Consider the following 14,923-nt stretch of genomic DNA (forward strand, 5'->3'; position numbering starts at 1 on the left):
CTTAGAACTGACCACAGTTTAAGTATAAATGATTTTAAAAAAGAGAAGACTTGTGTTGCCTTTGAGAAAACAATCACATGTTAGAGATTTGGTGAGTTACCTACGCTCTGTGAAGTAAATTCAAGCTACATATAGTAATAATTATGAACACACTTTAAAAATAAACTGTATGAGTTATTTAAAAAGACTATTTTTATATATAAGCACGTTCCTTAACCTTTCAGGAGACACCATCTGTGAGATGTTCTAGGTGAGGAAATGTTTTCTTGCCTCAGTCTGAGCACTGTATTGGCCTGAATTTTGGACTTCTGTGTTGAATTTTATTTAAAAAAGGATTCTGAAGTAAAGACATTATAAAACCACCACAAGATGAACCTTCTCTCAGCCACCTGCCCTCTAAGAGGAGGGGAACCAGCTCTCTTGCTTTATCCTGCAAGTTCCCATCAGGAAGCTTCTGTCTCAGCCCATCCTTCCACCCACCATTCCCAATCCCTTTACCTTAGGCCCTTCCTTTGCTCTTAGCTGTCTTTTTGGGGACTGATATTGATCCTGCCCCCTAATCTCTGGCATTTGCAACCATTTATTCATGCATTGAACAAGTATTTCTTGAGCACCTACTATGCATTGTTCTAGGAACTTGCTATACATCAGTGAGATCCCTGTGCAGTTTACATTGCAGCAAGTAGAGATGGACAATAAACAATAAACTTAGAAAATAAGCAAGTTATAGAGTATGCCAGATGGTGATATGTGCTATGAGAAAAAGAAAAAGCTGAACAGGATAGAGGGGATTGAGAGTAAGAGGAGTCACAGGATTCTTGGCCCTATTCCTGCAGTTGCACGTAAGAAATCAACCTAAATCCAGCCTGGACCTTGATACCCTATCCTGGCATTGAACTATGATTAGAGTTCTTAGAGAATACTAAAGACAGGTAGCCCCCAACAAATATCCCTACTTGTTATTTCCCAGCCTCCCTGCAGTTAGGCCAGGCCCATGTGGCTCCCACTGGCCAGTGAAATGTGAGAGGAAGAAGCAGTTAAAAGTCAGCACGTCTCTTTCAGCTAGTCCTTGCTCTAGTGTGTTAACCTTAGAGGCCATTAGTCGAGGCACCATGGATCTAAGACGGAAAAGGCTGCTTGACCTAACATTAGAATGTGACATGAGCAAGAAATAAACTTCTACTGTTTACACCACCAAGATTTCAGGGTTGTCTGAACTGAATCCCAGTATAGGGTATCTTTGCCAATATCTAAGAAAGAAAGTGAACTGGGTAATTGTAACAATCATTTTCTGCTTTTTTATGATAAAGGAAACTAAAAAGCATGAATTTTTACTTCCTCGTAGATTGAAAGAGGAATAAGGGTCCAATTCTGCCAGGAAAAAAATGAGTAATGGGAAATTATATTTAGGTTGCCCTTTTAGGACCCCATAAATATTCTATGAAACATTTTAAGCAAGTATTTTGATTCATGAACAAAATTTACTTTTCTTGGATTCATATAACAATAAAATTTCACTGAAAAAATTACTTAGTAGAAAATGTGTAATTTGTTTTACTCTAATCAAAATATTTCTTGGGCCATTCAAAGGTTCCTGGCTATTCCCCTAACTTAAATCCCAAACTAGAGGAATATTGTTTTCTATAAACACTTATTATAGCAGCACTCATTTAAGAGAGATTAAAATATTAACAGAATCCAGACAGAGTTTATAAGCAAATGCACAGCACAGGCAATATAAACTCTAAGCTGTGCATTGGGGAAATTTTATAATATAAATTTGCCTGTGCTTTAACTCATTGGATCATGCTAAGACCCTTGACCACATTTTCCTTTAGTGGACTCAAAAGAAAACATTCTGGACGACAATCTCGAACTTGAAGATTTGTTAATAATTACAACCAATCTATACGTAAATATTGATATTAAAGGCCAGACATACAAATGTGTAAAACAAGAGATCACTGAGCAATGGGAGGAAGACCCCAAAGATTCTCCCAAAGCCTGCCATGGTGCCTGCAGTCCTGCCATTAATGGTTCTTTCCTTTGACTCTTGAAGGATTTGTTTCTCTGTGACAGCTTTAACAGAAAAGAACGAGACATAGCTGGAACAGGACAGGCAGAAATAGTTCCCCATGCTGCAGAGAAGGGACTGGGTTGAATGGTGTGAAGATGGTGATAAGGAAACCAACGCCTAAAATAGGGTGACTGACGATTCAATCAGAATGTTCTTCCTGAATACCTACTACCTTTAAGACATCATACCTGGCATTACGCAAGACACAGAAATATATGAGGCTGCTTTATTGTCTTGGCAAAGTTTGCAATCTAGTATTTGGTCTTTGTTATGGAGCCAGAGAATGGATGGATGGTTAGACCTGGCGCTAGAAATATAAGTGTGGCCTGAGTTCATGCTCGGCAAATCTGCACAGGACCCCCAGGGAGGCCAAGGTCAGGCAAGGAAAGGATGAGATCTACAGAAGAGGAAACAAGGATGAAATGAACAATGAATTTATAAAGCCACTATCCCCTTGGTAACATTTTTACTCTTTAGCGTGAGAAGAGATTACAGGCTTTGATGCCTGCAGAATTTTATGTCCTTCCACCAAATAAAAAGAAACATGAATTGGATTTCAGATAATTAGTTATATTACTTTTTGGTTTTGAGGTTTTTGTTTGTCTGTTTTAAACACTTACCATCAAATTTTGCAAGTCGGCTAAAGTCTGCTCCAAGTTCTGAGGTAACTGATAGTGCGTGGCGGACTTTAAGGTTCGTTTCCCTGTGAAATTAATTGACACGACATGAATTTTTATATGGAACAGCCCAACAGCATCTTACATAAAGTAATCAGGCAGGTGCAGCACGTGCAAAATCCAACACAAGAACTTCAAGAAACTTCCTTCAAATGTCATTCACACCTCTCCGTAAAGTGAACTCAGTAAAATGGACAGGGCTTTTCATGCTCCTAAGATTTGGCATTCCACACATGGCACATCTGTGTAACAACACAGTAATCTGTTCTGTTATTTGAAAGAACAGAGGACATAATAAATATGGTTTCATTCGAACCTACTCAGACATCATGCATGAGTTACAAAACTTATTAGGAATGGGAACACAGTTGCCAAATAAAGGAGGCCAGTATCACTCTGGAGTCTACTATCTACATAGGAATTTTACTTGTAAAAGATGGTCATGGCTAATTTCACAGTAGCTGAAATTCAAATGGGAAAGGGAATACAGCTTTCTTTCTCATGGAGAACCAAGCCAAAAATCCTGTAAGCCTGGGATCATACAACCAGACAGTAACTCAGCAGGTCACAGTGAACTGGTCATCTTTCAGGCAGAACCACACATACATTGGACAGATGGCCCTGTGGTATTCATGAAATGACCAGTTGTGAGGATTCTATGGCCATTACTCACATCTTGCATACAAGGGTTTGTCACGATGGTTTTCTCACTGAGTTCAACCTAATTCTCTTCTAGTGTAGCTTAACATCATCTGTCAGAGTTCTTTTATGGAAGTGTTTAGCAGTGAGTTCATTCAGTCAACAAATATTGATCGAATACATACCATAGTCACCCATGAGATTCAGTGTTGCCCCACAAGGGTTACTGTTCTCTTGAGGGAAACAAGTGGTAGGTAAAAAAGCAAATATCACCATTTGGAAGTACATGACAACCATGAAATAACTGAATTTAGAGAACTGAGAAGCAGGTCCTTGAGAGGGGATTTAATCTAAACTTCCCGTAAATGAGTCTCAATGATGGTAAGACAACATGAAATCGATCCAAGGAATACACCTTGGTGAAATGAGTTTCTGCAGGAAACAGTAAATTGGATATATAATTAAAGTTACTTTGCTTAAAAGTAATCTCATCAATCACTTATTGCCACATCTATCAATTCCTAGGATGCAGGAACGTGTAGGGGTTGTGATACTCAAGAATTTCATAACTGAGGCAGAAATTGAGCTGTGAGATAGTGGCGTTGAGGCTAAAGGACCAATGTGTCCATTCACTGAAACAAACGTCAAATAATTGGAGCAGTCAGTGACCCCAGCTGGGCCAGACAACCCTCATTCCCTAACCCAGCTCTACACATCATGTCATTCAGCAAGGTTCATCATCACTTTAGGTTACTTCCTCAGAATTCTCTCCAATATCTCACTTCCATCTTCAGATGTGGAAACTAAAAGGGAAGAATAATCACACATAGACCTTACTGATTAAAAAAAAATTTTTGCCGAGACTCCTGATCAATATCTCGTGTCATGCCATACTCTTCCTTAACATGCTTCGGTATCTTGAATTCAAACTTCAAAATGATTTTCAGCATAAGAAATAACACAAAAGAGCCTGTGTACCCTTTACTCAGTTCCCCCTCATGGTAACACTGGCAAAACTATATCACAGTGTCACAACATCACAACTGAAACTGACACAGTCAAGATGGGGAACATTTCCATCACAAGGATTTTTTAGGTTACACTTTGTAGACACACCCGCTTCCCTGCCTCCTCCAACCCATCTTTAATTCCTGGCAACCACTGATCTGTGGTCTCTTTCTACAGTTTTGCCATTTCAAGAAGGTTATATAAGTAGAATCATATAGTATGTGACCTTTGGGGATTGGCTTTTTTACTCAACATAATTCTCTGAAGATTCGCCTGGCTTATTGTATGTATCAATAGTTCATTCTTTTTTTTTTTTTGCTCGATAGTGTTCCATGATATGGATATACCATAGTTTGTTCAACCTGTTAAAGGACATATAAGTTGTTTTTTTAATTTGTGGATGTAACACATAAAGCTGCCATGAACATCTGTGTACAAGTTCGTGTGTAAACATAAGTCTTCATTTCTGTGAGATAAATGCCCATGAGTGAAACTGCTGGGTTGTCTGGCAGCTGCGTGTTTAGTTTTTTAAGAAACTGCCAAACTATTTTCCAGGGTGATTGTAGTATTTTACATTCCCATCAGCAATGTGTGAGTGATTCTGTTTCTCCACATCCTTGTCAGCGTTTGGACTTGTCACTATTTTTAAGTTAAGCCATTCTGATAGGTATGTACTGACATCTCATTGTGGTTTGACTTTTTTGTCCCTAACAGCTACTGATGTCGAACATCTTTTTATGTGCTTATGTGCCATCTGCATGTCATCTCTGCTGAAATGTCCCTTCATATCATTTGCAAATTTTCTAATTGGATTGTGTTTTTAAGATTGAGTTTTGAGCATTTTTCATACGTTCAAGATAAAAATCCTTTGTCAGATAGATGGTTTGCAAATATTTTCTCCTAGTCTGTAGCTTATTTTTCATCCTCCTTAATAAGGTCTTTTGCACAGCAACAATTTTTAATTTGATGAAGTGTGGTTTATCAAATTATCCTCTTATGAATTATGCTTTTTGTGTCGAGTCTAAAAACTCTTTGACTAGCCCTAGATCTTGGAAGATTTTCTCCTATCTTTTCCCCTAAAACTTTTACAGTTTTACGTTTTACATTTGAATTCAGTTCCCTTAATAGTTACAGGCCTATTCAAATTGTCTATTTCATATTGAGTCAATCGTGGTAGTTTGTTTTTTGATGAAGTGGCCTATTTCATATAAGTTATTAAATTTATGTGTATAAAGTTGCTTGTAGGATTTTCTAATCCTTCTGATATCTTCAGGAGCTATCATAATATTCCCTGGTTCATTCATGATATCGTTATTTTGTGTCTTTTTTTTCTTTTTCAGTCTTCCTGAGGTTTATCAAATTTATTGATGTTTTCAAAGAATCAGCTCTTTGTTTTGATTTTTCTTTTTTTTTTCTGTTTTCAAGTTCATTAATCTCTGCTTGTGTCTTTACCTCCTTCCTTCTGCTTGCTTTGGCTTTATGCTGTTATTTTCTAGGTTCCTGAGATGGGATATTGGATTATTGATTTAAGACTCTTTTTCTTTTCAATATGTGCATCTAGTGCCATAAATTTCCCTCTAAGCACTATTTTAGGTTCCGCCCAAACCAAGGGTAAGATCGCACAGGTCATACTCCATTTCAATAGCCTAGTAGAACAATGATTTGGGAGGCGGTGGTTAAAACCAGTCTGGTTAACTATCAGGTCTGAGTACTGGCTTCACTTTTGAGAGGTTTCAGGTAAATTACTTAGTATCTCTAAGCCTTGTCATCTGTATAATGGGGCTTATGCACTACCTATATCAGAATTAAATGATAAAATTCATCTAAAGAATGTATAGGACCTTTACAATGTAAACATTCAATAAAAGTTTCTATGCCAAATTGAATCCACGGAAACAGAACTGCAATATTGTCTATAACTAAATTTCTCAATTAACATTAATGTCAAAACTCCATTTCCCTCTTCTTTCTCCATCTTCATCTGACCCAGTTCCAAAAGATTTCCTTCTCAAGTAACATCAATGCTTTTCTCCTCAGAGACTCATCAATACTCCTCTAAAATACTCCTTAGAGGATCAAATGAAATTTTAAAAAGGAAAAAACTAAAGCAAAACAAAACCCTTCTAAGGAATATGAGTAAAGAGTCCTATACAATAATTCACACAGACGTGTTCAATTCACTGTTTTGGAAAGAAAATAAATTCAAGAGAAAAAGAGCTTTCAAAAGAGCCACAAATTAATTAACAAATGGAATTTGCAAGTTAGGCTCTTACTTGTTCCAAGAAAATTAAATGAAGAATAAGGTTTAGGTTGAGTCCTGCTCCTGAAGCTGTTACTGCTAAATTAAAAACCATTCTAAATAATCATTCTAACTTTAGTAACTTACCCGTCAAGCTCAGCAGTTTCAATATAACAGAGGCCATGTGGCTCACTACTGGATAGGAGAAGCAGATCAGCCTATTAAAAAAAAAAATCATAAAGAATACACGAGAACGGAAGACTGGTTGAAACCCTTCCATGTTGTATCACCCCTACTTACTAATGAGCCAGGAGAGTCTTAGGGGAAAAAAAAAAAGTGAGAAAGGTAAAATCCTGTTCCACCTCTCAGCCATATATGCCCCAAATCAAACCTTCCCTCTCCTTCCCTGTCCTGGCTGGGTCCACCCCTTGAACACCAGAATACAAGCAAGGGCAGGGGATACCATATAAATTAATAGCCACTTAACTTACTTTTCTTTTTTTTTGCAAGAAATAGATAAAATTCTACATTCTTGTTTGATAATTACTAATGGAAAATATAAAACTTTCCCCAATAAGTGAGATAATCGTTTCCATACACATACTTTAATTCCCTAGTACTATGATTTAAGAGTAGGGAGCAGGCAAAGCTGATGGGGAAAAGACAGAAGTAGGAGGAAATTGGAAACCATAGAAAAAAATAAAGCAGGCAAGGAAATTTTAAAAAGAGAAAAATTAAAAGAAAAAAAATAAAAACGTAAGAAAAAGATGATGAGGTGTAAGGAAGGGAAAAGAGAAAATAGAACAGGGGTTAAGCAAGAGGCAAGAAAGAACAGAAAATGCTCTAAAAGACAGCGGAAAACATTCAGAAACCAAGCTGTGGGTCTTACACAGAGATAAAATCATTCTGTTCAGCTGTCTATTTGAGCTTCGGAAAGGACCTGTCACAATTCAGTTTTAGAATTCTGGCTGCCTCCTATATTGGGGAACTGTTTATTTCAAATTTCACTTTAAAATAAGGGTTTTTATGAGATTCTGAAAGATCTGAAGATCTAAAATGGACTGACTAAAATTTTAGCAATTTATTTTGACACATTCCCTAACGATTATGTAGCTCTGTTTTGAATGTACGATTGGCATTTCAAACTGTGAAATTTTCTTACCTTTGTTTTTTAAATTAGAATTGCCCCATTCTCAAGTCCCAGAGATTAAATTTAGAATCAATCTACTCATTTCATTGTCTTAAGCTTTTAAATTTCCAACTCAAATACAGGTAGGGGAGGGGAGAGAGGTATGTACATGTGTGTGTTTAGTTTTGTCTGAATTATGACAAAACAGAATTGAAAAACAACTCAGTGACAATCCCCTCAAGGAATAAATGGGTTTATATATCAAGACTCTTCCTCGACTCTAATAAAAGTCACAGAAGCCTGAGGAGGCAAAATTATTTTCTGACTAGTCACAATGTGACTACAGCAAGCCCACTATAGAGAGAACATATAAAGAGTTGTACACAATTCTTGAGCCAAAAATTACCGACTTTGATTTTAAAAAGGAAAGAATGTTTTTAAAAATTCACCATCGTCTTACTTCTCCCATTGAAATTTCAGTGGCTATGATGCTTTTTGGGTCTCTGCCTCTCCTCCCCTGAGCTTCATAGGATCATTTTAAACAAAATCCAAAATTCTCTAATTCTTCTCCTCTGTGATTGAAAATAGTTATGAAGTACAGAGAAAGATCCCAATTTATACCTAGAGTTGCTTTTCTTCTAAACTCTGCACAGTACAGATGATGTTCTCTTTAGTATTGATGTTCTCTCTTTAGTTTTGCTGTTACTCTTTAGTATTGAGCTTAGCTGCTCAACACTTAGGGGTCTGGTAGACAAAGGGAGGATTCGTTGTACACCGCCGGCTCAGAACACGTGACTGAGGCACCACCAGCCACCGGGCCACTAGATTCTCTCCTGAGCAGTAACTCCACTTCCTAAAGACTGCTGCTGAGACTTGTAAAGTCCGAAAGTTCTGAGCTAAATCCTCCTGCCCTGTCTACCCCCTGGGAACCTGGGACATGTACCTTCCTACCCTCAACCTTTCTCACCTCTTCCTGTCCCCTCTGTTGTCACCTTTTCCTTTGATGTCCTCAGAACCTTGCTGCTGTTTCCCTACTCCCTGATCTCCGTCCTGCACTCCCCCTCATTCATCTCTAGTCTCCCTGCCCCACTGCTGAGCTTTGGCATTCCCTTTTGCTAACATCTCGCCTTCAAGTGTTTAAATCCATTACAGTTGACGAGGACGTGTTGGGGCGGGACCAATAGGGGCAATCAGAGAACTAAGTGGTCAGCCCACTCATCATCATGAAGTGCTCCTATTTCCAAGTGTACTCAGTAAGAATTCTAAAAAGAAAAGGAGAAGAGAGCTGCAGTAGGACAAGAGAACCCTGTGAGTCCCTGGTCATCGTCCTTTTGTCAGAGGCTCTGGGCCAGCAGTGCAGCAGCATGGGGTGGTCTTAGAGCACCACCAGCCCCATGACTCTATGAGTCCCAGATCAGGCCTCCTCAAGCTGTCCCTTTTAGTATCTCTCTGGGTACCCAATTCCTAGTCAATCCAGAAATTTGTGTTTGAGTTGTAGGGGTTTATAATACCAGTGTTTAGTGAGGGCTTACCATGTCTGTGGCACTATCCCGAGAGCTTTACATGCAATAGTTTATTTAACTCCCACTGAAATCTTATAGTGTACGTTCTGTTGTTATCTCTACTTTATAAAGGAGCAAAGTGAGGCCCAGAGAGGTTCAGTAACTTGTTTGAGGCCGCACAGTAAGTGACACATTGGGATATGAATCCAGGCAATCTAAGGCACATACAGCTGGAATACTAAAACGAATAAAAATCTCTTTCCTTCAAGGATGGTACAGTTTAGGAAAGGCAGAATATGATAAGAATTCTAAACGTCTGATTACCAAAGTGCTATGGGAGGGGGGCAAATGAGGAAAAATACATCAGATTGGTAGCTGACGAAGGGCCTCACGGCTTTGAGTCCTCACAACAAACAACGCTATCTTCACAGGTTTATTAGGCCTAATTAATGTTTGCTGATATAAAGAATAAATAAAGCAAAGTCTCAAGCAATGATAACACCTAAAAGCTATAGAATTCTTTAAGAGTTTGCAAAACATTCTCACACAATTGTGTCACTTTATTCTTTCAACAACCCTATGGAGAGATAATATTGTTCCTATATGTGAATAAGAAATCTTGGGAAGGGTCATCTCTGGCTCACAAGCAGATGAACTAAATTAACTCATGTAAAGTCCGTAGCCTCTACAAAGTCATGGTGAGAGCTTCATCACTCTAAAAGGCCCTAAGAGACTTAATGCCATACTCATGGCCACGCAGAGCTTAAAGACCAGAGCTAGAACTAGAATTTATAGCTCTGATCTCAAATATATACTCTTTCCCCTGGTTGGCTACAAATGCACTGGAATATAACTATGAAAAACAGAAAATGTTTTGCTTTGTTTTGTTTCACTTTGTTAGCGTTCAAAAACCAAAACCACAATGGTGAAGAGTATTGGGATATTAACTCCATATCCCGATGGAAGGATAAGTTTGTAGAATTGCAACGCCGTATCTGAATCTCCCTCTTAAGCCATTCCCACACATAAAGTTCTTTATCTTCTTTATCCTCTACAATATTATCTTTTTGTCTAAAAATAAGAATCCAAAATGGCTCATGCAATAGGAGTATACTTACAGGAAAACAGGTTTGACATGAACGAAAATGCGGATGAAGTTGTAAAAATGAAAATGTAGGAGACTGTAGGTAATGTTTTTATTTAAAAATTAAATTTCAGATCCAATAAATGTATGCTGAGTGTATACTAGTATCTAATACATTGTTTTGGTTTTTATAATTAAATGAATTTGAGAAGAATAAGAAAAAGATGGGAGAAAGAACAGAAGGAGGAGAGGAGACTAATAATGGACACCATAGCTTTTACTCATCGGTCCACCCTTTCTTTGGTCAAAAAAAAAAAATCCTTGCTTATATATGTCACCCCAACAAATTAGTAATTGCTTATAAACAGAACATTGGCCCTGTACTTTTACTAACGTAGAAAATAACATGTTGCTCCTTTAAATTTTAGCAAGAAGCTTCTTTTTCACTACAGCTTAGACAAATGTTTTAAAAAAAAAAATCTTACTCTGGAAATTTTCAACTTTCTACTGTCTCACGTATTTTTAAAAATAAAAGAGCGTCTTTACAACAATTCGTGTGAAACAAGTTAACTCTGACTTGAAGCCATAAAATTTAAATAACAAAAAGGGCAATTAGACCGCCACAGGGCCTCTCTGGAAGGACCAAGGTGCTAGCAATGATGAGATGAGTCAGAGATTAGGAAAGATTAGATGGGTCAAAAAAGAGCCAAAGCCCACCCTTGGTTAGGACTGGAGTTTAGCTTAGGTTACATTCATCTTTCTTAGTTCTTTCATTTCTCAAGGTGAAATTTCCAATCCACGGAGCCAAAGAATGCCTTTGTTTTAAAACAAAACCTTTACTGTTGTAAACATCTAAAACACGAATGCCTTTATTTTGAGGGTGAGGGCACTCTTTCAAATAAGCTAAACACTAAATTCATGTAATGTTCAAATATGCTCATGCCCAGTAAGGGGTTTATTTCTCCCACCAGATAAGAAAACCAAAATACAAGATCGTTTCCGTCAAGTAGAGGCAGATGTGCCTGGTTCCTGGGGCCCAAGTCTTGGCAGTGTCAAGATCTTTGTAGTGTGTTTTTTTAACAGTTTACTCGGTTCTTTTAATTAAGTCAGTCTCCTTGCAGTGACTGAATCACACTCTACATTTTTCTCCCTTGTCCCAAAATAAAACTACGAGCTGTGGAAATTCAGCCCGAACATGTTTTAAAATTTCTTTTAAGTGGAGGTAGTGAGGATTCCTTATCTGGAAAATAAAGGTGAATAACTTCTGAATATGCCAGCTAACTGGCCATCTCAGGCAAGCTCCTTTCCTCGCTTAAAACGTACCGATCGGCTGACATAAATGAATTTAGAATTCTAAGTGCGGACAGCTAGAGGTTATGCACCAGAATTAGGTACAACATGCTCTGGTCGTTTCAGTTTCGGCGTCCGAGCCTGAAGGCCTATCGCCGGACGCCCAGGTTCAAGGCTATTAGGATGACAGCTTTACTACAGTAAGCAGCGGCATATGGCAGCGATTAGGAGTGGTGTCCAAACCCAGATGGCCTGGGTGTAACTCCTAGCTCTCCTATCGGCAAGCTATTTGATGGCACTGTTTACTCATCTGTAAAATGGGCACAATAGTACATAACCTGCTTTCATCGAGCTACTGTAGAGATTAAATGAGTTAAGTCTCAGGGAGCGGGAGGTGTATTTACACTTCAAGTGATTACAGCAGTTCATCCATAAAAACATTTGTTTGCCCTTAAAAATAGTTTTGTAGGTGCCAAGGAGTTAGACACAAAAAAACTTTGAATAAAGCGAGCTAATCAAGAGACACCACAGAGTTCTGGCATTTGGAGGACCCCTTTCCTCACTTACGCAAAGATTAAACCACTAGAGCTCTAATTGTAGGAGTCAGACCGAGATCAGTGGAGATAAAAATTTCATCTTTGTTTTTAATAAAGCTGCTGGAGGGCCACCTGGGTGCTCAGTCAGTTAAGCGTCCCACTCTTGATTTCAGTTCAGGTCACGATCTCAGGTCCTGAGACTGAGCCCTGCATCAGGCTCTGCACACAGGGTGGAGTCTGCTTCTCCCACTCCCTCTGCTCCTCCATCACCACTCTCCCACCACTCCCCCACCCCCGACCCTCGCCCACTCACTCTTTCTCTAAAATAAAATAAAATAAAACAAAACAAAATAAGCAAGCTGCTGGAGACCAGACTATAGGTCTGTGGGCTAAATGGGCTTGCTAATAATTGACCTTTAGACCCATCTAGCTGTAGACAAGGGAAGCTCTAAACTACCAGGACCCTCCTACCACCCCCGCCCCGAGGATCTGCTCCTGTAAAATTGTTGGAATGAAGAGCAGGCCAGAATGTACTGTGCACACAGGCAGAACCCAAAGAGAGAGGGAAGGAAGGAGGCTCTGGGTCAGACACACACTCCCTGCCCCCAAACACAGCAATCGGAGAAGTCACTACTGGGAGAGGGGAGTGGGCAAGGAAGTTCAAGAAGCTCAAAGTGTTATTTTGGGGCTGTCCCTCCAAGTGAAAATATAAAGAATGAGACCTAGGAAAGAGTGGAGAATAAGCATTCCCATCCCATCATGTAGCCACAATTAAAAGGCCACATCTGTGCCATCCAATCAGGTAGCCACAAGTTACATATGACTATTTAAATCTAAACTTAAAAAAAAAAATCTAAATTAGGACCCCTGGGTGATTCAGTCGGTTAAGCATCCACCTTGGGTTCAGGTTGTGATCCCAGGGTTCTGGGATGGAGCCCCAGATTGGGCTCCCTGCTCAGCTGGGCGTGCACTTCTCCCTCTCTCTCTGTCTCTGTCTCTGTCTCTCTCTCTCAAATAAATAAATAATCTGTTTAAAAAAAATCTAAATTAATTAAAATTAAATAAAATTTTAAATTCAGTTTCTCAATCGCATTAGCCACGTTTCAAGTGCTCAGTATCCACATGGGGCTGTTGGCTTTCACACTGGGCAGCACAAAGATCTATTTCCCTCACTGCTGAAAGCTCTATTGGACAGCGCTGGGACACACGGGTCACTGACTTCATGGAAACTTGTCTACATGTGTGATTTATCTTAGAGCAATGCTAATGATATGCCCACTGAACTAGTTTTCTTCCACCTGATACTTGCACTTACACTTGCCTTCCATGCCTCATTCCATAGCCGGCTTTGCAAGAGCACACAAGCACATTTACTATAACATAGAAAATATAACTAAGAATGAAGACCAAGGGAAATACAACTAGAATATCAAGGCTAGTGGGCAAGTGGGAGCACAGATAAGCTGGCCATGAGGTCCTACAGAGTTAGGAGATTTGAGACACACATTTGATTCCTGCCTTTCTGGGACTCACCCCAAAGAATGTGATAAATGCACACAGCAGAGTATGGAATATTTGCGAACAAGTGATTTCAGTCTAATATTTATCCCTGTTAGAGCTTGTACAGGGGGCTCCTTAAATGCACGGACTTTATGAATACCTGAGGTAGGACTATATCTAGCATTGCTACTGAAATATTCAATTCCGAATAAAACAATAGTTAAATGCGTGGCATACTTTTATTTTTGCTAATTCCTCTATAATCTGACACCATTTCTGGCATAAAGTAGTTGCCAAAAAATTTTTTTAATGCATATTTCTTAGAATTCCATGTATGGCAGTTTTATAAAAAAAAAAACAGTTAAGGTTAACTAACTTCAGCAAAACTCTGTTACTGTAACCATTTTAATTGAACGCAGAACTAAAACAATTTACATGAAGCCCTTTCTTCTTAAGCAAAGAATTCTGAATATAGTGATCTTTTCTTAATTAGAGTGCAGAGATGTGTATTAGTACCCCACTGATCCAGAACACCCTGAATTTTTAAAGTTTATAACCATGTTTCCCTCCTCTTTCTTCCAAAAGACTGACGTTCATTCGTTCAGCTGACACTTACTCTCTGCCCCCTATGACCCAACACGGCACTGGGTATGAGAGAGCAGGCAAATCAATGCGCTTTTTGCCTTCAAGAATCCGTTAGTCATCTCAGTTCAGAGAATCATAGCACATAGGGCTGGAAGGGATCTTGGAGATCATATAATAGTCTAGTGCACCTTGATGTGACACATGAAGAAACGAAAGGCAGAGAAGATAAACTACTGTTACTGCAGGAGTGGAGCAGACTCAGTTCTAACCCAATTTCCCCCTTCGGTGCCCTTCCACTATACAGGTATCCCCAGCTTTCTGAATGTTTGCATTATACCACTTCACTCCACCTACATTAGTATTTGTTTTCACTAACCAAAAGAAATCCGAAAAGGATTTTTACTTTTATGAAAAAAAGGAAAAGCAAAAACAGCATTCAGCCTTTGCTTTGCAGCCAACCCTTACGGAGGTAATGTGCACCGGAGAACAAGAGTGGCCCCACCAAGCTCTTTCCTGGGGAACTATCGGCACCTCAGCACCAAGCCGCCATAGCTTTGAATGGTCTGTGAACATTTCTGCTTTATCTTTGTGCATCCTTTAGCAAGATGTATCCTAAGGTATCAGAAAGGCCTAAGAGATTATTTTGGGGGTCTGGGA

At 39.0% G+C, this 14,923-nt stretch overlaps 1 protein-coding gene across 6 annotated transcripts in view; it reads right to left on the reverse strand.

Moving 5' to 3' along the window:
* Positions 1-14,923, reverse strand: part of ATP8B4 (ATPase phospholipid transporting 8B4 (putative)) — a 246,914-nt gene that overhangs the window by 102,000 nt on the left and 129,991 nt on the right. For all 6 annotated transcript variants that reach the window (XM_087859264.1, XM_045812106.2, XM_087859266.1 and 3 more), the window contains 2 exons: positions 6,788-6,858; positions 2,698-2,780 (listed from right to left, as the gene is read on the reverse strand). In XM_087859264.1, the coding sequence (XP_087715390.1) occupies positions 2,698-2,780; positions 6,788-6,858 (154 nt within the window). The remainder of the gene's footprint in view (positions 1-2,697; positions 2,781-6,787; positions 6,859-14,923) is intronic.

The sequence above is a fragment of the Ursus americanus genome, chromosome 36, assembly GCF_024610735.1.
Source record: "Ursus americanus isolate L20-20 chromosome 36, mUrsAme1.1.p, whole genome shotgun sequence".
In the NCBI taxonomy this organism is placed as follows: Eukaryota; Metazoa; Chordata; class Mammalia; order Carnivora; family Ursidae; genus Ursus; species Ursus americanus.